Source organism: Pithys albifrons, chromosome 8 (assembly GCF_047495875.1).
Source record: "Pithys albifrons albifrons isolate INPA30051 chromosome 8, PitAlb_v1, whole genome shotgun sequence".
In the NCBI taxonomy this organism is placed as follows: domain Eukaryota; kingdom Metazoa; phylum Chordata; class Aves; order Passeriformes; family Thamnophilidae; genus Pithys; species Pithys albifrons.
In genome coordinates this window covers 17,922,119-17,946,160 of record NC_092465.1, presented here as the reverse complement: position 1 = coordinate 17,946,160, position 24,042 = coordinate 17,922,119, and the positions used below count along the sequence as shown (strand labels likewise).

Below are 24,042 nucleotides of genomic sequence, written 5' to 3'. Positions count from 1 at the left end.
CTGTTACCCCAGAAATAGAGATGGATTCTGCCCCGACGTATCCTGATGGCATCAACGTGCATTGTGCGCCAGTGTCCACTAAAGCTTTGTATTTCTGTGGGTCTGATGAGCCAGGCCACCGAATCCACACAGTCCAATAAACCCGATTGTCCCTCTCCTCTACCTGGCTAGAGGCAGGGCCCCCCTAGTTCTGGTCATGGTATTCACTGCGCTCTCCCTGTGAATATGACCGGGAGGTTCCTTCAAGAGGATCGGGCATAACATCATCATTCCTATACTGTCTGGAGCCTTGCCCACGAGAGACCGGAGCAGCCTTCAACCTTGAAGAATTGCCTGTGTTAGTTGTGCCTCTTTGCAATTCACGTACCCGAGCTGCTAAGGAAGAGGTGGGTTTCCCATCCCACTTCCTCATATCTTCTCCATGCTCATGGAGGTAAAACCACAGATTGCCGCGTGGAGTGTACCCTTTCTCCTTAGCTGGAAGACGCCTGCTTCTGATGGCGGAGACTCTTGTTTGTTCTGGAGAGATATGGAAGAGTCCTTCCTTAATCTTCTCTTCCAGTTCAGCCAGTTTTGTTTCCACAGCTGAGACATGGGCTCGTAATGGAGCAGTGACAGTGTCTTCATAAATCCTGAGTTTGCTGACCAGTGCACCCACCTTGTCTTCTCCCTCTCTCCACTGCAATGTTGCAAGGTAGCGAGAATACATTTCTGGCCCAAGTCGTGCAAATTTTAACCACATCTGGGATGTGCACTGGACACCATCTGGACTTTTAGGGAATCTCTCATCCTCTGAAAAGATTATCTCCAGTACGGCTAATTCCCTTAAGCACCGGATACCTTGTTCCATCGTGTTCCACTGTCCTTGCTGTACGTGGAGGTCCTCCTTACAAAGATATCTCTCCCTCACACTTGACAACAGTCGCCGCCAGAGGCTGAGAGTTTCCTGTCTCTTTCCAATGCCCTGATCAATGACAACATCTCGAGACAGGGATCCCAGCTGCCTTGCCTCACTCCCATCTAGAATGGTATCATTGGCTGCAGCATCCCAGATTCGAAGTAGCCAGGTCAAGATGGACTCATTTGCCTGTCGTGTGAACTCTCTCCGGAGCTCACGCAGCTCTCCCAGGGATAGGGACCGGGTGATTATTTCTGGCTCCATTTCTTCTGCTTGAGATGAAGGTCCTGACTCTTCCTCGTCATGCACTATACGAACTGATTTGGTCTTTGATTTTCTTTTCTGGACAGGGGCAACTGCTATCGGTTTCTGTTGTCCTTCTGGCTCCTCCATGGTTTGTGTGGACATGGTGCTGGTTGATGTATCTCTCTTCCTCTCTGGCTCAGTCATGGTCTGGGTGGACATGGCGCTAGTTGATGTATCTCTCTTTCTCTCTGGCTCAGTCATGGTCTGGGTGAACATGGCGCTAGTTGATGTATCTCTCTTCCTCTCTGGCTCAGTCATGGTCTGGGTGGACATGGCGCTAGTTGATGTATCTCTCTTCCTCTCTGGCTCAGTCATGGTCTGGCTGGACATGGTGCTGATTGATGTATCTCTCTTCCTCACTGGCTCAGACGTGGTTTGGGTGGACATGGTGCCTGTGGATTTGCTCCTTTTCTCCTCCTCCTGATGATGCTGTACCACACCAAGCAGTGTGCGGTAGGCAGTGGCCAGGGCCCAGCAGGTTGCTGTGAGCTGCACATCTCTGGGACTACCAGAGCATCTTCCTTTCACATAGCTTAGCATTTTGGCAGGGTCCTGCAGTTGTTCCGGGGTGAATTTCCAGATCATTTGAGGAGAGAAGGTCTCCAAATACTGGCCCATATCTTCCCACTTCCCGTGCCACTCAACATCATCCGCTCCCAGGGCAGGCCTCCAGCAAGTCTCCTTAGAGAGCCCAGTTCTGACCCTAAACATGGTGTATACAGTACAGAGGAGACAAAGCAACACTAACAGCAAGATTATGCTGTCCCTAACATCAAAAGGAAGCTCAATATTTTCAATGATTGTTGTAGCAGAGGTGAAAAGGTGGAAGTAACCATCTCCGCCTGTTTTCCCCACAGTCTGGGTGCTATTTTTAATGAGACCCCAGAGGTAACAACCCAAACCAGGACAGGCACACCAGACTGAATATACATTCACAATGAAATTCATTGCTTCTGATGTTATGACAACATAAACATAGTATATTAATAAAGCAATTTTGATCCTTCTCCCTGGTATTAAAGAGAGCATCAAAACAGGCACATGGTTCCCCATGTGTCGAAATATGAACAGGCCCAGATACACCATCCACATGAATGCATCAAGCAACATGGTAGTCAGGGAGTTTCTGTACCCAAATACACAAAATGAAATTGTAGTTCTGACTTCTCTCTCGTGCCCCACGTTGGGCGCCAAAAGATGTGCTGGTTTGAAGGTGAACCAGCAAGGGAGAATGAACTCACCACGAGAGAGATTATAAGTCAGAGCTAAAATTTAATAATAATATTATTATAGCAACACTGACACACAAGGGAAATTGCTTTCAACTCACAATACCCCAGCAGTATAACCCAGTGTCCTGGGGCACAAACCCAAGGGGGTTTGTTTGCCCTTGTGCTGAGACCCCTGTGGCTCCCCCAAGTCCAGAGCAAAAGGAAAAGAAAGACCTGTTGGTGCAGGCGAGGGCTGTGGTCTGGGCGAGAGCGGTGATCTCCTGCTGTCGAGGTCCTGCTGCTGCTCTGGATCCGACGAGAAGTTCCCGAGGTCTTCTTACCCACCACTTATGTACCCTCAGGGAGCACTCAGTCCCTCCCCCTGGGCGGGGACTCACACAATGGGTGATTGACTCTGGGAGCCAGGGGGTGTTGAGCTGTTGATGGCCCATTAGCAGCTCCGCCCCCCTCAGGCTGGGTGTGAAGGTGATAATGGCTCCCTGGGCAGCTGCTGCTAATGGCCCATTGTCCTTGGGGAATGATTAGAGGGGGTGGAATACACAGGTTTGATCACCCCCACACAGGGTTAGCTGGTCCCTCCTGCTGAACTAGGACAGCATCAAAGTAGCTGTGAGGTAAAAGTGAAAACATATTAAAAGAGTATAAGGTACTTAATAAGGTATAACATAACAAGCATAGTATAAAATAGAAGATAGAATGTATAAAGTAATAAGCATTGTAGGAGAGTAAAGTATAAGATATGAAATGTAAAGTGCAGAGAGTACATAATTTCTCACCCCTGCGTTGTCTGAAGAGGTGGGAAGAGGCAGAGCAGCTCCTCTCAGCTACCCTCGCAGAAACGATGGCATTTCTCCCCAATTTTTCCTGATGCCCAGTTGCTTTTATAAATTGGAGGGCCATGTCATCTCCACAACACTCCACCCTTTGTTATTCTTATCATTCTGGCTTTAGCACTTTTGGAAAGCCACTGGGATGTCTTTGTCCACTGACAGTGGTTCTGGGAGGTGTTTTCCTCAGCCCATCAAGAGCTTATCAGGGCTATCACCCCACAAGGTGTTCAGCTAAAACACTTCAATAACCAGCAACAAACTCCACTTTTTACTGAGGTTAAGAACTCGGGGTGGAACAATTTGCAGCATCATCAAAATCTCTCTTCTGTCTCTTCTTTTCAGAAAGTCCCTCTAAGTATGATTCAAGAAGAACATACACTCTACAGGATTACTTGAACAATGACTATGGGTACAAAACACCTAATTTGCAGTGGATTTCAGGTAATCAACTTATCCATACAGCTTAAATGTCAAGAAAATTTACTACCTTCAGTAAACAAGTATCTTAATGCTGAGGTGACCACTGTATCCTGAAAAAAGTTAAATTATTTAATAGTACCATTATAGCTCAGAGAGTTTATTTTTCTTCCCTCTTGTATACATGGTCTCACTCATGGCAAGCTATATTCTTCTACTGCTAAAAGTGCAGACTTCTGTCCTATTTGGTAGAAGCATGTTATTCTCTGAAGAGTGTCAGCTTCTTCTACATCAAGCTGCCAAGGAACAGGAGGATAGAGGCTGCTTTTCCTTTTGAATATGCCCAGTGCCCCAAGAGAAAGAGATGCTAGAAGGTGGATGCTGTGAGCCCCAGGACTACATTTTGTGAACATTCTTGTGCTATAAGCATCATTTCATTACAGAAGTGGGAAACACAACATTGACCAGATTTTCAAATTTTATTTCCTGCTTATAAACATTAGGGGAAAAGGGAAGTAACTGGTGAGCATTTTACTTACTTTTTTATGAGCATCTCTCTTGTTCTTTTAGGAAATCAATATCTTCATGAAACAAATAATGGGAACATCCTACTTATCACCGCTGACAGTGGAACATCCTCAGTAATCTTGGCAAATACAACATTAGTATGTTGACTTATATATAAAATATACAGACATTGGGAAAGGTATTGAGTTTAGTATTTTGTTCTGCGCTTTTCTTTGGCATCAGTGCTTAATGTGTTATTTTTGCCCTTCCTTTTTTACAGGATAAGTACAAGGCAAGCACAGCTATATTGTCTCCTGACCAAAAGTTTGCTCTTCTGCGGTACAACTATAGAAAGGTACAAGTGCACTTTACATCTGAGAATGAAACTGGGAAATAAAGGTTTGAGAGCAAGTGAGAGGCCGTGAGAATGTGAGGGAAATGCAGGAGAATGGATGGATGAATGAGATGGATGTCTGTAGGGGAACAGTCAAGTTGAGCAGGCAGGAGGAAGAGAATAGACTGGTAATATCTATGAGCTTGGCAGAAGAGACATGACTGTCTGAGAAAAACATCTGGATAAAAAGTGGATGGAGAGTTATCACAAGGAGAGCAAGGCTGGACGGTTCATCTGGGAAGATAATCTAGAAGAGTAGATAGGCATGGCTGTTCAAGGAATTGTGTGGGTAAGAAGTGATGAGTAGATAAATGCTGGTACATCTGCTTGTACGTGTATGCTACATATATGTGTGGTTGTCACATCGTGGTAGTATGATGTAAGACTTGAAAACTGAGGTGAATGAAAAGCAGCGTGTGCTTAAAAGAGAAGGCTTGTGCTTGGAGTGGACTTCTGTGTCCTTTTTCCCTACTGTCAGCAAGCATGTGAAAAGCCTCCAGCAAAATGCCTCATACTGGCTTGGTGTTGAACAGTACAAGAAAGGTCAGCCTATGTTTATGTCACGTGGCATGAAAACCTGGCTCTATGTGCCACCTTAGGAGCCTAATGGGGGCAACAATTTGTGGTACAGTTTGTGCTCTGAAAAACCTGTAACTTTGTGCTTATTTCCTTTTTTTTCTGGAGAACTGCCTGTTTCGTTTGTAAAAAGCTCAGTGCTGACTTCTGCAGTGTACAAATACTTGAGCACTCTGTCACTGAGCTCTGTCTACATGTTCTGGCATGGCAATCCAGGAGTGACTCTCACACTGTGCCAGACACAGTCCATGTACTCAGTCATCTCTTCTTTTCAGTTTTAGCCTCCTTGCTGGGTTACCTTTTACCTTTCTGAATTGTTCAGAATTATTTGACTTTTCACTGCATCATTAATGGCCACAAAATGACTAATATTTTTCCAGCCACCCTACACATCACCTCTGCTTATAATTTATTGCTCTATAGTATTTTATTTGTTGCATTCATAAAAGTTAATTTTATTTTAATACTAAAGCAAGATCTTTTAACCTTTATATAAGTCTGATTGAAAGTTCTGTTATTATTAATCTTTATTGCAAAGAACAGAGTAACAAAATGAATCATGCGGATGTAGACACTTCTTATGTAATAACCATCTGGCTGTGTAGTACTAAGTTGTTTCATATCTTCATACAAATATTCAAGAACCATCCTAGAAGATAGCATTATTGTAACATGTCAACTCTGTGGGCTAAATCAAACCTCTCTAGCCAATATGAACATGTTTAAATGTTTGCATTATCATCATCATTTTTCTCTAAGTGCCCACAGGGTGATACAGACTTCAAGAGGCAGATTTCTGAGAGAAGGGGGTTATTTCTGTAACAGTATGAATGGGAATAAGTCACTCTGTACTGGAAGAACTGCTACAGACATACTGCTGGGACTTGTGAGAACTACTATACAATAAGATGCCAAGTTCAATAATACAACATGAAAAATGAGACAGAAAACAGTAAGCAAGCCAGTACAGCACAAGGAGGAGAATTAACTCTGATAGTATGATAGTCTGCCATGTAGCTTACAGGGATTTCTGAAAATCTGCATCATCCCTGGCATCTGTATCTCTGTCCTTAATCAGTCAGTGGCCTCTCTCAAAGTATTTAAGTGATGACCCCAGAGGGGTGGCAATTTTTAGTCTTCTCTTAAATCTTGTAGAGATATGTTACCCTTGTATGTTCATTGAGTTCTTTCTGTCATAAGAAAAAGCATGAGGAAAGTTTCAGAGGTAATTTAAACTGCAAGAGTTGTGAATCGTGTTGCAATTTAGTTTCTTAATATTAAAATATTTCTTTTGCAGTTGTGGAGGCATTCCTTTACAGCTTCATATCACATCTATAATTTCAGTAGCAGGTCAGTAATCTTTGCACATGAGGTGTAGTTTTAAGATTATTTTCTAATGAAATATCATTTCACTGATTTCTCTTGGCTGCATTTTGTTTATTCAGCTCTATCTTAGATGATGGACTACTACCTAATGATATACAGTATATATCCTGGTCACCTGTTGGTCACAAACTGGTAAGTAAAAATAAATGGCACTTACATAAACAATCATTTTCATACCCATGACATGGAAACTTACTTTTTTTGTACTCTTGAGGTTTTGGGACTTTCCTACTGCTAGATAAAGTAGCTGAACTAGTTTCAAAATTGACTGCTGTTGTTGGAAAAACTCCAAGATCCCTCTGTGTGTTTTGTTTTGTTCTTTAATGAAAATGCATTCCTGAAAGCAAGTAGTGGCCACAGTAGTCATGAAATGCACAAATGCACAGGAACTTCATGTTATTACAGTTGCAGACAGAAGCTCATCCCTTTCAAAGGCAGCAGCATTACAAAGTCTGCTTAATCATCACTGTGCTTTTATCTTCTAATTATACAATAATCTGAAGTTTCATTTGATGAATGCATGTAATGGGATTAGAGGATCAAAGTCCTCTTGCACTCCTATCCACTGTCCTTTTCTTTCTCCCCTCCAATCCTTGTCAATGGTGACAGCCACTGCATTTGCAATGCTTGTGAATTCCCTATGGTGATTGTTGGATCTGTTTGTCAGAGGAGAATGTGGTCTTTATTTATTCTCATTGCTTGTAGTGTATGAATTACAGAGACCAACCACAGAAGCAAAGGAGGTTGAAAAGATCTTTCTGCCTCTTGGAGCAAAGTTCTGGAATAAAACTGTATTGTTCAGTTACTGGAGAGGAAAACCATGGGTGATTAGAGAAGCAGGCAGATGCCAAAAACTAGAGTTCTCAGTGCTACTGTAGAAATGTGTTCTGAGTGCTACTTTGCAGGTCTATTGGCAGTGTTGAGACCCTAGTGAATGTTTTACCAAAGCACTGATGGTTTTGTTTGAAAGACAAATTAGTGAAAAACAACTCCTAATGAAGGAAAATAAGCTTGTATCTTGGCAGAAAATGAATATCAAGGTTTTCCAAACTTGATACAGTAGTGATGTCACTTACCATAGTTGATTTTTTTTTTTTGCAAAACAAAAAGCCTAGGTTACTACAGCTGATTTGTATTAGTAAGTCCAAGTTTGTTATGTATCAGTGATTGTGGAAATGTAACTTTTAAGGATGTTTTCTGTCATCTGGTGTAAATTTCCCAGTAGATGACAAAAGAAAGGAAGCAGGATTTACAATAATAGTAATTGTCATCACAATAATGTTTTGCAGGCATATGTTTGGAATAACAATGTTTATGTAAAAGCTTCACCAACAGCAGCACCTGTGCAAATCACTAAAAATGGAGAAGAAAATAAATTTTTTAATGGAATACCAGATTGGGTTTATGAAGGTAACTATGCCAAGCAAGTTTTACTTTGCATTATCATATAAACATTTGTTTTATTGTAACTATTATTATTATCTCTTTTCTTACTATCAAAAAGTTCAAATTAATCAAAGTCTATTTTAAAAGAAACATGCATTCTTACCTGAGCTTAATACCTGGTTAGCATGAGGATCAAAGAATGAACATGAGTTTGCCTGACTTGCAGTGCATCACTCAAAATTTTAGTGTGTGAATTAATTTCATATGATAGATTATAAATATTGGTCTATTGTCTCATTTCAGAACCTCAACAAACAGTCTACAGTTTGGTATCTGAATTTCTTTAAAAAAATACTATGAAAAACTTATGAACAGCATGTGGGATAGAAAAACCATCTTATCAATTATAACTTAAATGCATTTACATCTCTTTCAGAGGAAATGTTTGGCACCAATTCTGCTCTATGGTGGTCTCCAAATGGCAATTTTTTGGCATATGCAGCCTTTGATGATACAAAAGTTCCTGTTATAGAGTATTCCTTTTATTCTGAGGACACCATGCAGTATCCAAAGACCATTAGAATCTCATATCCCAAGGTCTGTGTTATTTATTAAACATGTTTGTTCTACAGTTTCATTAAGAGAGTAGTCTCATTTAATCAGTTCCTGCTAATGAAAATATTGTCTGTCTCTCCTCAACAGCTTGCTATGATTACTCTTTCTGAAGTCAACAGCATCTGGCAATGTTAAAGTATTTTATTATCTCCAGGGGAAAGAATAAAAAGAAAAAAAAAAGTATGATTTAAGGTTTTGTTTTTTCACCATAACATTTGGAGGTAGTAAGTAGATGTTAAGAAAAAAAAAAGCTCCCAGGGAGTTGAAGTTGGTGCAGAGCATTTGGCAGATGTACATTATATTATGGTTGTGCGTGCTATTAATAATGAAATCTTCAACTAAGTATTTTCAGTTGTTAGATGTTTCCTATATTGGGAGGAAGAGGAGGACTCTGCTGAAGGAGTTTCTTTGCCAACACCTAAAGGTCTTCTAGTTTTAGCTGTGAGAATGAAGCCTTTGTTGCAAGCAGCTCCTTCTCCTTCCCCTTCCTATCCATGTGACTTTATGCCTGCTGTTCATGGCACAGCTAGCACTGGACTGAATGGGGTGAGAGTCAGAATGCAAAGTGCACTAACAGGTTCTTTCATATACTCCACTTGTGAAGTTTAATACAAGAACACATGTTTAATACAAGACTTACCTGTGTGAAGTTATTTGACATTATATGGGATTTTGATTTATCAGAGCAATACACTTAAAATACAAAACAAGTACAAATTACACTTAGAATACAAGAGTTTCACTACACTGCTGAGTCACAATACATTCTCATAGCTGGTCTCTGTAATATGCTCACTAGCACAGTGCTGGGCATCCCTGTTGCTGGGATGGAATATGAGTTGAAACCATCTCAAGGCCATCACTTTTTTTAGTTCTTTCTGTTCATCATTGGGTTTTTATACTCTGTGTTGGCTTAAGGCACATATCCCCTTTCCTTCTCATCACAATCCATGATGGTCTGAACATCTCGGGAAGGTATTTCCACTCTTGATTAACTGGGGCAGAATGGATGATACAGCTGGTTGATCACTCAACTGTTACGGCTGTTTGTCTGGTGAAAAATTGCCCTCTTCATGCCAAGCTCAGCTCTCTCTGCAGCAGCCATAGTCAGTCACTCCCTACCCTGCCCAAAAGGTCTGGAGCACATGGCCTTTGCCTGTCCCCTTGGAGCCAGCCACTGACACTCCCTGTGAGGGGCTGGGCTCACTCACAGCGGCAGGTGCTCTGTCCTGAGCATGGCGCCTGAGAAGAGACGTAAGTGTAGAATGAACTGCCAATTTAAATGACATATTTTATTACAAACCCCTTTTGTTTGGAATATTGCTGGCTTCTGGAGGTGGATCAAGTACAGCTACCTAACTGTTATGATGAGGACTTGGCTAGTTAACTTCTAGAGAAGCAGCCTTTATTGACACAGTTATGTTGCTGTCAGTAGCACTACATTAAAAATAGTGGAGTACGTGCTGCAGTCACAGCTTTGACTGTGATACAGGCAGCTGTGATGTGCCTAATTAATGTAAGGTGCTTCTTCCATGGGAAAGCACTTCTCTGTGTGTTAGCAATGGATTTGACTCACTGTTAGGTAGTGTGTATGGCATGTAGGATGAGGTATGGTCAAATACTGCTTTGGGTAAAACAAGCCCAATGTAGTTATGAATGTTTGTAAATGCAGCAGTCTTTCTTATCTAGAAACACATAACTAACACTTTTGTGTAAAGAAATACAAAGGATGATTTATGCATCGGTCTTAAAAACTGCATTTAGGAACTTGTCTTTTCACATGTGTGAAGTTGGCTGGTTTTACCTTTCTGTCTGTAGTAATTTATTCATCTATAATTTCAAGCACTTAATTCACCAAGAATATTCTCTCTTCAAATGTACAATGAAAAATTTTATTTTTAGGCAGGAGCTACAAATCCAACTGTGAAATTCTTTATTGTGGATACCAGACTGTTTCCAAATCCCAGCCCTGTTGAAATTTCTCCACCTACAGAAATAAAATCAGGGTAAGAAATTTTGGTTAAATATTTGATTGGGGTTTTTTGGTGTGAGAGGAGGAGCTTTTGTATGTGACCTCAGTATATTCAGTGTATATGGCAGTTTTTTCCTGTCATGCAGCTCTGGTAGCAACAAGATTTACCAGAGAAAATCTGCACAGAGATTATCCTCCTAGTGATTATATATAGATGGCATATTCCATGTATGTTATATTCAGAATGTGACAAGTTCTTGGCTCATCACATTCAGTGGAGTCTAACTATGGTGAAGTCATTTCACAGTACAACTTTAATATGAGCAAGTTTTGGTATAATCAAATTATAATATATGTATTCCAATTCACTTGGGAGAAAAAAACCCAAAACAAAACCTCAATGGTAAGTGAAGATTTGATTTCATTGAAAGCAAACTCTTGCTAAAGCAAGGTACCATGGGTGTCTTCAGATTTATAGTTAAAATGTTTGTTTTCTTTGGAAACATGATGAAAATCAGCACCTCTCACAGTAAATGGAAAATTGTATTTCTCAAAATGCCACTGGAAATGCACAACATGATGTAAATGTATTTTGTAAAGAGCAGCTACATCAATTTAAAGTGCATGCACAGAGAATTTGGTATCCCAGATCTCAGGTTTTGTTTTTTCTTTTTAACAGTATTGTGAAATTTTTTAGAGGTTTGCACTTAGAAACATGATGGATATGAAAGCACAGGTTATACTGATAAACCAGAAAAAACCCAAAGGAGGTCTGTTAGCTTGTGCATAAAATGTGCATTTTGTACATGGTGGCCAAAATGCTTTAACTGGTATATCAGTGCTCTCCCATTTCAGACTTCACCACAGTGTAACCAACATCTATGTGTTAACTGAGATAGGCGAGTTTTTATGAACATATTGTTCTTTATCCTTTCATTACAGTAGCACTGCAATAGCTAGATGTTACATGGCTGTTGTGCGCTGTTTTTCTCAACTTACATTTTGCTCAATATTGATTTAAGATCTCTGCCGTCTTAGAGTTATGTTTGATCTTTTGTTAACTTCTTATGGAAGTTGATGTGGGGAGAATAACCTTCAGCCTCATACCCATTTGGCTAACACAGGCTTGAGTTATATGGAGTTAATCCATTTTAAAATGAATGTAGCACTCTCCAAGTCAGGATTAATACAAAGATAAATCAAGCGTTGAATGATGAGTACAAGGATCAAAACTTACTCTTTCTCCCAGTGGCTGTTCCATATAATGGTCAAGTTTCGCCATGTGTCCTGCAAAAGTTGAGGTGGCCAGAACAAGTCTCGGGAAATTTTGCAGGAGCAAAGATACATGAGTAGGAAAAGTCAAGTGATATGCAATGTTGCTGTCGGGTAGTTTTGCTCCTGGAAGCACAAAATAATGACTATTTGCATGATGTTCATATACCACTGTATGACAGGAGAGGTTAATTTGTGTGGTGGAAAATTTTTGGTTTTACTTCCACAGAGCTAAATTCTAAGTAAAACTAGGTTTGAGCTGCTGGTTAACTTCACCTCACCTGCCTGCTTGGGGATGTCGAGGGGCAGTGTCCCTGCAAGTGGTTGCCTGTTACAGCACTATTCAGAGCTTGTATGAGCAGAAATTGTACCCCAGCATTTGAAGAGCACTTCTGTTTTGGAGGAAGATTTTTATTTATCAAAGAAAACTGCTGAAATCTGGCAGTGCTTTGCCATATGATGGTAGATGAAACCTGACATTTTTTGCATGAATTACCAGCATGAAATCCACATCGTGTTAAACATCATTTTTGGCACCATGGGTACAGGGGGCTCCTGTTAGCCAACAGGAGCATGAAGGCAATGGATGCTTCTTGTCTGAAACGATCTGCCATAAAATAAGCTGAGTTCTGAGTAGAGAGTGTTTGTGGAGTATTCCTTCTCAGCAGCAAATGAGGAAGAGCAGCACATAACTGCTGTACTCTACACTTGAATTAATTGCAGCTTAGTTAACATTTTGTGGGTTGTTGAATACTGCAAGTGCATTTCCATTCTCAATTATAACTATAAAATATTTATTACATTACAATAATAGCTTGATGATTAATTATTAATTGATTTATTGATTTTTTTTTTCCTTGTAATGTCCATCTTGTCCAATGAATGATTGGTAGTCATCAGAATTTTTAACTTCTCTGACTTAGAAGCAACAAAAACTGTGGGACTAATTCCCCTTATGTAAAACAAGGGAAACCACTATTATAGGTGCATGAAGAAAGGCGGTTTCTTTTTTTTCTTTTTTTCCAAACAAGTTCCTGCAGTGGCAATTAAGTGACCTACTGACTTCCCAGTCACATATAAATGCAAAAATAGACCTTCTCCAAACAGGATTTTGAAACTTCAAGCTAGAAATAAATCTGAAAGTTGTCGGTAACCAGTTGGCGTATATTTTTAATCTATCCACACTAATTGTGGTCTCCCCGCCACCGAAACTACAGTGATCACAAAGATAACTCTTATCACAAAACTTCCCACACATTTTTGTTAACTAACTTTGGGGGAAAAGGGAACATGAACCTGGAACTAAGTCAAATGTGCAAATTCCGGTTAAAAATGTATACTTGCCTTGGAGGGGAGGTTTGTTTTATTTTAGTTCATAAGGCTTCTAGGAGCTAGCAGAGATCTAAAATAAGACAGTAAATCTAACAGATCATAATGGTAAACAAAACCACTAAATTTTACGTGGTGTCTTTTTAAAATTAATGTACAGGAATATTCATGAAAATGATTTTTTTTTTTACAGATACTCCAGTTCTTCTTGTCATTCTGAAGATTAAAGTAAAATATTCAAATGCTAATAGCTGGTTTTAGTATGATCTCTCCCTCCATTGTAACTAATGAAAATAGCTACTAAATTGAACAAAAACATGTATCACTCAGAAAATGCTTACAAGCAACCAACTTCATGCATCTAAGGATAAAATCCCAAAATCTAAGCACATACAACCTAATATTCAGAAGAATTTCCTCTAGATGCACGCAGTACAAAATTGATGAACAGTCTGGAGTAGCTGTTATTTTATGCATTAGAGAATAGTGATCTGGCTGCTAGAATTTACTTGCAGTCTTTCTGGAAGTGGATATGTACAAACCATCTAATTCTTCATTGTATCTCTGAAAATAACCAAGGCGTCTATTAGGAGAAAAAAACAATTAAAAAAAATATGACTTAATTAGGTTTGCATCATTGTTTGTTGTTGAAGAGTTGATTGAAATGAAAATAGCCAGATGCATCTCATTCAGTGAATTGCTGAATGCTATCATATGGTATGCTATTACAGAGAGGATTTAAAATATCTAATGTTGTTGCTGTTTTCAGGGACCATTACTTGAGTGCTGTAACATGGGTGACAGATGAAAGGATTTGTCTGCAGTGGCTCAGAAGAATTCAGAATTTTTCAGTCCTCACAGTCTGTGACTTTGAAAATGCTACTTGGTTATGTCCACAGGTAAGAAAAATTAGGTGGAAGAGTGCCAAAGATAAACGAAACTAGAAAGAAGTAGAGCATATCTGTATTTTTATCTTTGTAGAAATAAAGCCTGATGTAAAATAAACATAATTGTGGGATTATTTTTGGTTTTTTTCTTAGGGAAAACAACTTACAGAAGAAAGTTCAACTGGCTGGATTGGCAGAGTGAGTGTTCAATTTCTAAAACTGCTACATGCTGAGTAACTGATTATTAAGAAAAATTTGGATGAGCCTCTTGTATTTTGCAGTGCCTCTTGTGTGCACATCTGATCCTCTCGCTTGCTGCATTTTACATGTACAGGAAAAAATAGTCTCAAGCCACTGTGCCACCTCGCTGTTGCATTTAAGCTTTTTTGGAGGGTATGGCGTTCTGAGCTCCCAGGCTGCAGCTGTAGCCCTGTCCTCTGTGACCTGTGCATCATGTTGACATGACAAGGGGTAATGGCTTTAAAGTGAAAGTGAGTAGGTTTAGATTAGATATTAGAAAAAATTCTTTAATGTGAGGGTGGTGAGGCACTGGCACAGGTTGCCCAGAGCAGCTCTGGATGCCCCATCCCTGTACATGTTCAAGGTCAAGTTGGATGAGGCTCTGAGCAACCTTGTCTAGTGGAAGGTGTCCCTGCCCATGACACGGGGTTGGAACTGGATGCACTTTAAGGTCCCTTCCAACCCAAACCGCTCTACGATTCTACGATTATACATTCAGCTTGCCAAAAAGCATAGCACCCCTTCCAGACTCCTTTTTACTTCTGACCTGCTGGTTTGGTAGCAGTAGGTAGGGGATGAAATGCAAGAGCCAGGATTGAGAATTCCCTTTGTTCTGGGGGAGTTCCCAGCTATGCTGGTTTAGCTGCTTTCCAGTTTTTCTGCCACCTCCAGAAAGATCTATGGAATAAAACGTAGAAAGAAGTGTATCTTGTAACTTTTGAATCATATTGGAAGAAAGGCATAGAGGACAAAAGTAATTTTTAGTATTTCAGATTGCAACAAACCATTCCAGGTTCTCATTGGGGCTACTTATTTGTTTATTTTTCCCCCACATGAAACATCCTTTGAAGAGAACTGTGGACAAGATGCATATAACTGACCAGATTAAAATTTTCATGTGCTTCTACCAACCCAGTTGCTACTGTCTGGATGATGCTTTCCAAGCTGCTTCTCAGTCCTTTTGTACATGGTAGAGAGTAGGCACCTAATGAACTACACAGAAGATCTGGGGGAAGTGAAGCAGAGATGCAAAAGTTCAGACTTGGAGGGAGAAATGAGTTTCAGAGTTTTTGATGAGAACACAGAGTACACTTTCCACTCCCGCATTTTCCACACACTGATTATGCTTTAGTCACTAATTCACTTTTGAAGTCAAAAATGAGAGTTTAAAGAAATGCAAAGAGGGAGGCAACAGCAGGGATGAAATCATCCGCAGTATGAAGATGAGAGATCAACCCACCTGCTGTCAAATTTGATATGGAAAGGAAGGCCTTAACGCTGACACATTTTGCTTCTCTGCAGCAAAGGCTTCACAATTAGACAATGTGATGATCAAGCTGCAGACTTTGTAAACAGTTGTGCAAAATGAGAGGGCAAAATGCAAGTCTGTGCCATCAAACTAGGTTGTTGGGTTTTTGTTTCTTTTAAAGAGACAACCCACTTCTTAGGAGCTGTTGAAAGAAAATATAATCTCACTGTATGATTCCTGTATTTGAGAAGGGAGCGGAGAGTAGGGAGGATTGAAGAGGGGATAAGGAAGGTAGATTTATTCCTGTCTTTGACTTTTACCTAGTTAGGGATAATAAAACGATACTTGACTGATAAGGAATATTTTTATACATATGTGAGATGTATATATACACATACATATGTATCTACAAATTTAGGTAAATTATATATGTTTGTAAAATATAGACATAGTCCTCTCTTTGTATCTGTACAGTTCGGGGGTTTAGTTGGGTTTTTTGGGTTTTTTTGGTTGGGTTTTTTTGTTGGTTGTTGTTTTTTTTTTTCATAGAGATGAAATTATATTTAATCTAAGAATGCTCAGAAAAGCCTGTGTTACTCTAAGAGGCTTCCAGGTCATCAGCTAAGTTAGAGCTTGCCAGTTGAGTTGAAGGAAAGGCACACTTTGAAAAAGCAAGACTGTGATAAGGGAAAGGCTAGCAAAATATTTCCCAAGTTATTTTTTGCAAAAATACTGCTTGGGAAGAAGGAGAGGTTATTTGGAGCACATGGGTTAGGAAGACTTGATTTCTGTCATTGCTTACTGAATGACCAGAGGCAAGTCACTTCAGCTTTCTGTTTCACTTTCCACTTCAAAACAGGTATAACATCTCAGAGGCAATTGCATTGTCAGTTGCCTAATTAATATTTAGATCCTTTGGACATTTATCACAAAAGTAACTTTTATTTCATTCAGCTCAGTTTCATTTCTCTCTTTGTTTCTACCATGTGTAGCACATTCAAATGGCAGTAAATAGAAGAAATTCATTTCTTTCACTTTCAATTGATAAATGGATAGTTCCTTCATGAAAATATCATTCCAGTTTGAGTTCCCTGTCATTATGGAATCACCTACTTAATAGCAAACTTTCCTGTTGGAAAGCAGCTTGGTTTGGGTTTGTTTGTTTGTTGTTTGTTTTTTTAAATAGAGCAGGACATTTTTCACTGTTAAGAAAAATTGAATTCAAAGAATTTGTTCACAAACACATGTTTTAAAATGGGAAATTAATGAAAAACATGTATTTTCAAAGCTTACATTTTTAGAGGTTGCAGCTGCATTGGACAGAATAAAACCGTGGCTTTGAAAGTAAATAACACATATAGTTTCCTAAAATGGTAAAAACCTCAGAACACCTGAAATACTTGAAATTCAAGGGAGGGGATACAGATCACTACCAGGGCCAATACTCAGGGAATTCTGCTGCTTAAGGAGCAAGAAAATATTTTAAGTGTGCTTACTTTTAGGGTGATGGTTACAGGTTCTACCTACTAAGTCAATAAGCAACACTTGTTGCAGTACATTCAGTGATGCATTGTCTTAAGTATCTAGACCAATGGTTAGAGATACCAAACCCTAAATTTATCACTTTGGGTCTGGAGTTTTGTTTTTTGCTTTAATAGACATCTCTCTTATGTTCAAGTTTCAGCCATCTGTCCCTTACTTTGCACCAGACAATGCTACCTACTATAAAGTCTTCAGCAACACAGCAGGTTATAAGCACATCCATTACATAAATGGCTCACAGGTGAGTAATAATGTGTAGGTAGGACAGTCACTGCTGGCTTGTGTTTCTCCTGGTGATCAAGGAGCTTAATTTTCTACTTTTTACCTTGCTTGTCCTCCTACTTCAGGCTCCAGTACCTATTACTTCAGGAAAGTGGGAAGTGATCAGCATAGAAGCTGTAACCAAAGACTTCTTGTAAGTATTTGTTAATAAGCTACTAATTCCTATTATAAGGGCTAGTAAGAAGGATCTAAGCAAGCAGGGATGGAGAACAGGGAGAAGGTGTCATTTAACTCATTAAAAATCTGTTTTAAATATGTAAGATAAAACCTTTAAATATTGTAATATACTGTAAATATATTACCAAAACCAGTATGTTTTTCTTTTATAGATACTACATCAGTAATGAAAATGGTGGGAAGCCAGGAGGAAGAAATCTTTATAAGTAAGAAATTTTTTCTGTACTGTGGGTAAAAGAGTTGTTAATGAAAATACAAGAAAAAGCATTGAAAACTTAAAGATTATGAAGTTCAGTCCAATGTGGGATCCTCTACATGATATTAAATGAAAATTAGTGTAAGAGTATAAACTGCAAAAATAATAAAAATGTTTTTCTGTAAATTTAGTTAATAAAGGGAAATTTTGAGTAGAAACAACCAATACTCAAGTGACAAACTCCTGAAGAAAACCTTTCATGCTTTTTTTTGCTACAGTTATAATTTCAGTATTAATTGAACTCAAAAGTTTAAAGTCTGTTTTCTTTAATTTTTAAATCAGTTACTTCTGAATTCAAACATATTTATTCAGCCATCTTATTTAAAAAGCATATATTAGTTTAGCATAGCTTAAAAGAAGTAGTCTCTGAAATGAAGCTCGTCTATTTTGCAGAGTGCTCTTGGAAAGCAGTCCAAATTCTACTAAATGTGTTAGCTGTGATCTGCGTCAAGAAAGATGCCAGTATTATTCTGTGTCCTTCAGCAAAGATGCACAGTATTATCAGCTAAATTGTCTTGGTGAGTATATCCGGACTTAATTGATATAAACATGACTCACTGATTAGTTGGGTGGGGAAGTTCACTTCATCAGGATCTTGGTACGTACTGTTTAACAATGATGTGTGTTGGTAACATTGGATAAATTCATTGGCAGTGGAAAAACATACTGCCTCCTAGGCTCAAAAGCACCTTGACAGAAATTACTAAGGTAAAACTTGTTAGTTCTATTGGTCAGTGGACCTGAAAGAGCTGCAAAATACTCATGTCCACTGCACATCTCCTCAAGAGCTGTATGGGGTGCTCTATCTGCAGAAGGAACTTGGAGGCTCTGAAAGCGTGACAAGCAAGAGGCTGGGTAAAGAGCAATGCTCCATGAGTGGAAATAAAATTAAGATAGACTGTGCTGGTAAAAAAACATAAATCCAAGTATTACAATCAAGGTAGGCAGTGGGTTTGTAGTCTCTCTGACCTGTAAGTGCTTGTGCTTGCCAGTATTAGGGATAAATTATTCAAAGGGTGGAAAAAATCAGGTCTTCTCTAAAATGTCTATAAATTGAAATGTATGTTGTTTTGTAAGATGCCAAGATCTTCCTTAGTCTATGGAGTAGAAGAAGAGACAGACAGCAGAGACGGAATTGTTCTGTCAAGTTGTAAAAATGGTTGAAGACAACTGTTGTGGTCTCTGTGACAAGGCTTACTGATTGCCCAGCCATGGTCCACAAATAATGCATAGACTTTGCTAAAGAGTAGAATTTCAGTTCTTCAGTACCTCACAGTCTTGTGTTTCATCTGTGAGACAGTCCGACTATTTTGTGGAATCCTGTGGCTTGAATTTGGGCCCTATTACCTTAAAGTCCAGCTTGAGTGAACTGGTGGGAAACAAGTTCTGAGCTTTTATGATTCACCTGCTTCAAATTACTTTTACGGGGATTGTCTTTCAAGACAGCACACAAACATGAAGTTTTGTGCCCTGTTAACAGGTCCTGGCGTGCCCATATCCACTCTGCACAGAAGCATCGATGATCAAGGTATGGGGTTGTCTTTAAATCTAATTTGTGTTGAGCCAGAAAATTGCAATGTAAATTCTGTTCTCATTGCTTAGTATAGAAATAAAGATGTCAATTATAAAGGGTAAATTTAATTTCAAATAATTACCAGAAGAACAAATTATGTAGCTTGGCATACATTTATTCATAGTTTAATATTATTTTACATTGTGCTAGAAAACAGTGAGTAATGTATGACTTACTTACTGGATAATTGTTCAGTTTTTCTGTGACTGCATTTAGATGAAAAATGGGGAAAACAGCTTTTTGGTTACTAAATAGCTGAAGGAGAACTATTTTGTAAACATTGTAAACATTGAATCTGAGAGGGAAAACAAAAACTCCAATGTAGGTTGCCATCATCTCAGATTGAATATTTAAATTAGTTCATAATTAAAGAGCAGTGCATTTGAAAATAACGTATTTAATCTTTGAATCTTACTTGCTCTGTTATTTAGTCCTCAGATACTTGAAAAATAACACTGAAGTGGAAAGTGCATTGGAAGATATTCAGATGCCTACAAAAAAATTTGGCACCCTTCGTGTAGGTGGATATGGTAAGTTCAAAAACATCTTTCACCTTTCTACTGTCTTTTCACCAAGTGCTTTAAGGTCTTCTGCTGAGGAGCATGACAGAACAGATGGGTGTAGTGGGGATTATTGCAGTCATTCAGCACTTAGAGGCAAAATGATTTTCTGAAATCCCAAAATATTCTTAACTAAAATGTGCTTTTTTATAGTGTGATATCTGATGTTTTCATGATGAAATGGCTTCACTCCTTTTTTCCTTTATAATAAATTGAAAAATGGAAGTCTCTAAGACCACATGAAATAAAAAATAAATAAGAGAAATGAGAGTGGGGCACAAAGCTTGAATGCACCATCAAATTTAAATTACTTTATAAAGTCAAACAGATCTTAATTTACAGGTGCAAGTTGCTTTGGTTTGTGTTAGCAGGATGGGAAAATGGAGAAGTTCAGTTACTATGAAACAAGCAGACAATATAAATGGAAAAGCTTGAAAAAACTTTTAAGCAATATTTCAACACTATCACCTTGGGCTTTGTTTGGGGAAATACTTGGACTGAATAGCCACATTTTTAAAAGCACACTCACACTCCAAGACTGCATAAACCTCAATACAGACTATAATAAAATGGTACAAATTTAATGCTTTGTGAGTGGTGCTTCTCAGAATTTGGGTAGAGAAACGTTCTTGGTCTGCTCATAGGCTGAGTAACATCAGATAGACCAGCAGTGGGAGGCCTGGTACCTGTCTAAATTGTTCTTGCTCCAGCCTTTGCTACTAGCTCTTCTCTTCATGGCAAACTTCCTCTTGATAAAATGAATGGATATTCTTAATAAAATTATATTTTGCAAACTGTATTGAGTTCGATCAGTCATTGCTAACTGTTCTTTTTGATATCTCCCTTCTTTCACTGTTACCTTATTTATATAATAACTCTCTTTATCTTTGTGTTTTCTGTCTTTTATTTCTGTCACATTTTTACTAGGGCTAAAGATGAAATCTTCCAGGCAAGATGGAGATTTAAAGATGTTCTTCGTGCTATCAGTTGTATATTCATTTTTTTTATTCCTCTTTGTTCTTACTACTTCATGTCTTCAGGGTAAAAGCTTTTGGGTAAGGGGAAACTATTTTTGATGTCACAAATAGGAGAAATAAATCCATTTATGTAGTCTCACTTCAAGTTTCAAGTCTGCTCACAAATCCATATATGTAATTGAAGAAGAAATACAGCCCCATGACTACAGAGTACACAAAAAATTAAAATCAGTGTTTTATGGTGTTCAATATAGATTGTTAATGTTGCTGTGTTCTGATGCCTTGCATACTGATATCTGGGCAAATTTCTTTAAGACTTGCACTTTTGACTATTACTGCAGTGCAGTCCATCAGCATTTGCTTCATGGTTCCTTTGCAGCATCAGTTTGTTTAAAATTCATGAGTGAACAATTGAGCCATTCGGTTTGCAAAACTTACATGGTGTGCATTTCAAATATTCAGCTAACTCTCAGCCAACTTGGGTGGAAGGAATAACATGGATGGAACCAGAATCAATGTTGCTTTAGAAATAATAGATACTTGGCTATGTTTCTGGGATGCTTTACAAACTGTCATGCAAAGTCTATCTGGCAGGTTCAAAATATTTAGAATTTCTTTCTATTGCTGGGAGAGAAATCTTATTTTTGAGCCTGTGTTAGATTTGCCACTGTAGAGATGTAACAGGTTTTACATGTAAGCTTAGAATAATGTTACGAGACAGCATGTTGAGTCCCCGAATTTTATTACTTTCTGCTAACTGTAAAATGTTAAAAAAAATAGTAGATTGGCAAGGAACTTTTACCTGTCTATCTTAGAACAGTTCAGATGAAACTGCTTTTTAATTTTCAGGGGATGGCTCAAATGTGTTCTTTAATGATTTGCAGTGCATGTCAAATTATTTCAGTGGGGAACTGACATAAGTCAAACTCTTTTCACTTGTAGACCTGTGGTACGAAATGGTACTGCCTCCCCATTTTGATTCATCAAAGAAGTACCCTCTGCTCCTTGATGTGTAAGTTTTCAATTACATGGCAATGTTGTGTTAATAATCACTTTCATCTACTTCAAATGCTCTTAATAAGATCAGGAAACACAAAACTGGCATCTTTTCTAATTACTTCTTGAAGTCGTTTTCAGACAATGAAAAGTTGAGGTGTATCCCAATTCATAGTGGATTCTTGTACCATAAGATGATGATCTAATGCTTAATGAGCACATACTCTGTCAGTGGCAATGAGGCAAATACATTCTGTATGATTTAAAAGTCAGGATGTCAGCATTAGCCTGCCTCCTCCTCTGCCCTTGAATTTCACAAGGAACAATCTTCAATGAAATGACATTCCAGAATGAAACCTTGAATAAGCCTTGTATCCTAAAGCTGAAGTAGTGTGTGTGAAGTTGCATTTTCACTGTGATATTTGACTGTCAGCTAGTGTTGACAAACACCATCCTGTGGTCAGGATTGCATTTGCTGTTGTTTTTTCATAATTTCAAGACCAGGAGCATGTGCCGTTTGGTCTCTTCTTCCTCAGACACTTCTGTTCATGCTGGTATATTTTTTTCTCAGTGAAAATCATTGAATTTTAGCTATTCATTAAAATAGAAATGTTAGGCTTTTCCATTTTTTATGAAAAGCTGACTCCATAAGGAAACTAACTTAGTAACTAACTTACTAACTTGGTTAGATACACCTTTATGTCATGTAATTTGGTAGCACTGTAATACTTTTTGATATGCCTGTTGAACAGTTTAAGGAGCAGCTGGTGCTTTTGGCTTTCTAAGACTCGTTTTGGTTTCGATAGAATTTTATTGACTTACCTGGACTTTTGTCAGGATCACCTCTGCTCATGGTGATCTTGATAGCAGAATTCCTTCAGCATTATCGCGATCCATAGCTCGAATTAAAGGATTCTGAGCAGTTTTTAAGTTGCTTTTAAGACTGATAAGAATGGGCTATAGAGCCATAAGAGCCATTCTTCCACTTCTTACTTTGTTGAGCAGTGGCTAGAGAAGTGCATTGCACAGAATTTTACCATCAAGGCACTCAGAATATGATTTCATAGTGGTCAAGTGTTCTGACATATTTTGAAAGCAAAAAATTAAAATGATAGTTTGATTTCCTTTTTCTCAGCCTGCATAAGAAATAGTTTATATTGATGAGACACTAAAAATACAGAAAAAGGCACTTTTCATTTTTCCAGATAAGGCTATTTGTTGCTTTCAGACTTAAACCAAATAAATCATGGGTGAATGGAACAGTAATAGTTAGAGAGCATTACTTTGAAACTCAAGAAACAAAAGCAAATTTAGCTTGGATTTCTGATAAGCTGCTTAAAGTCAAAATAATGAAAGTTTCTGATTAGAGCAGAAAGCAGTAAAACAAGAAATAAATATCCACTCTGCTTTCTTGATTAACAGTTGAAGTTTTAAAGAAGCATAATGCTTTCAGTGTCCAGCACAACAGCAGTTTGGAATCAGTCAGTGATGCTTTTCTTGTTTGCTCAGTTTAGTTTAAAAGTTTATCCTGCTTTAGTGGCCAAAACTTGGCAGCAATAATTGTATTTTAAATGCTTGATGTGAGAATATGTGGAGAGAGTAAACGCCTGAATTCTGTGGCACTTTTCACCCAGATATGCAGGGCCTTGTAGTCAAAAAGTAGACTATACCTTCGAGCTCAGCTGGGCTACTTACCTTGCAAGCACTGAGCAGATCATTGTGGCCAGCTTCGATGGCAGAGGAAGTGGATACCAAGGGGATGAAATTATGCACGCAATAAACCGAAGGCTGGGAACATATGAAGTGGAAGATCAGATAACAGCAGCCAGGTGAGCTACAGGGAAAGGGCAACACCCGCTCCTTCTTCTATGTGCCTATTGTGTAGAGGGAGAAACAGTGAGGGGTTTGAGAGGTCATCTTGAAATTATTGGCAAAAACATAAACTCTATGTTAATTTTGTTCACTGAAGTGTGTCATTTATGGGCCATCATTTTATTCTTATAAAGAGAGAAGAGTTAATGCTGTAATACAAATGTACCATATCTCTGACATTATAGAGAGGATAGCTGTCACATTAGTAGAAGAACACACTACAAAGGAACTTGGAGATGGAAGTTTTACTCTAGGCTTTTTGCAAGTTTCTGTTGTGGTGGAGTTACTTGTATGAAATACAGCTTTTGCAT

General features: G+C 38.6%; 1 protein-coding gene across 1 annotated transcript in view; it reads left to right on the top strand.

Annotated features, from left to right (window-relative positions):
• Nucleotides 1-24,042, top strand: part of DPP4 (dipeptidyl peptidase 4) — a 48,506-nt gene that overhangs the window by 13,020 nt on the left and 11,444 nt on the right. The window contains exons 3-20 of the mRNA XM_071562110.1: nucleotides 3,609-3,707; nucleotides 4,254-4,348; nucleotides 4,471-4,545; nucleotides 6,458-6,510; nucleotides 6,606-6,678; nucleotides 7,836-7,956; nucleotides 8,369-8,529; nucleotides 10,450-10,553; nucleotides 13,890-14,019; nucleotides 14,161-14,205; nucleotides 17,175-17,279; nucleotides 17,386-17,453; nucleotides 17,650-17,703; nucleotides 18,147-18,271; nucleotides 19,234-19,281; nucleotides 19,758-19,856; nucleotides 21,806-21,875; nucleotides 23,494-23,688. Of these exons, the coding sequence (XP_071418211.1) occupies nucleotides 3,609-3,707; nucleotides 4,254-4,348; nucleotides 4,471-4,545; nucleotides 6,458-6,510; nucleotides 6,606-6,678; nucleotides 7,836-7,956; nucleotides 8,369-8,529; nucleotides 10,450-10,553; nucleotides 13,890-14,019; nucleotides 14,161-14,205; nucleotides 17,175-17,279; nucleotides 17,386-17,453; nucleotides 17,650-17,703; nucleotides 18,147-18,271; nucleotides 19,234-19,281; nucleotides 19,758-19,856; nucleotides 21,806-21,875; nucleotides 23,494-23,688 (1,720 nt within the window). The remainder of the gene's footprint in view (nucleotides 1-3,608; nucleotides 3,708-4,253; nucleotides 4,349-4,470; nucleotides 4,546-6,457; nucleotides 6,511-6,605; nucleotides 6,679-7,835; nucleotides 7,957-8,368; nucleotides 8,530-10,449; nucleotides 10,554-13,889; nucleotides 14,020-14,160; nucleotides 14,206-17,174; nucleotides 17,280-17,385; nucleotides 17,454-17,649; nucleotides 17,704-18,146; nucleotides 18,272-19,233; nucleotides 19,282-19,757; nucleotides 19,857-21,805; nucleotides 21,876-23,493; nucleotides 23,689-24,042) is intronic.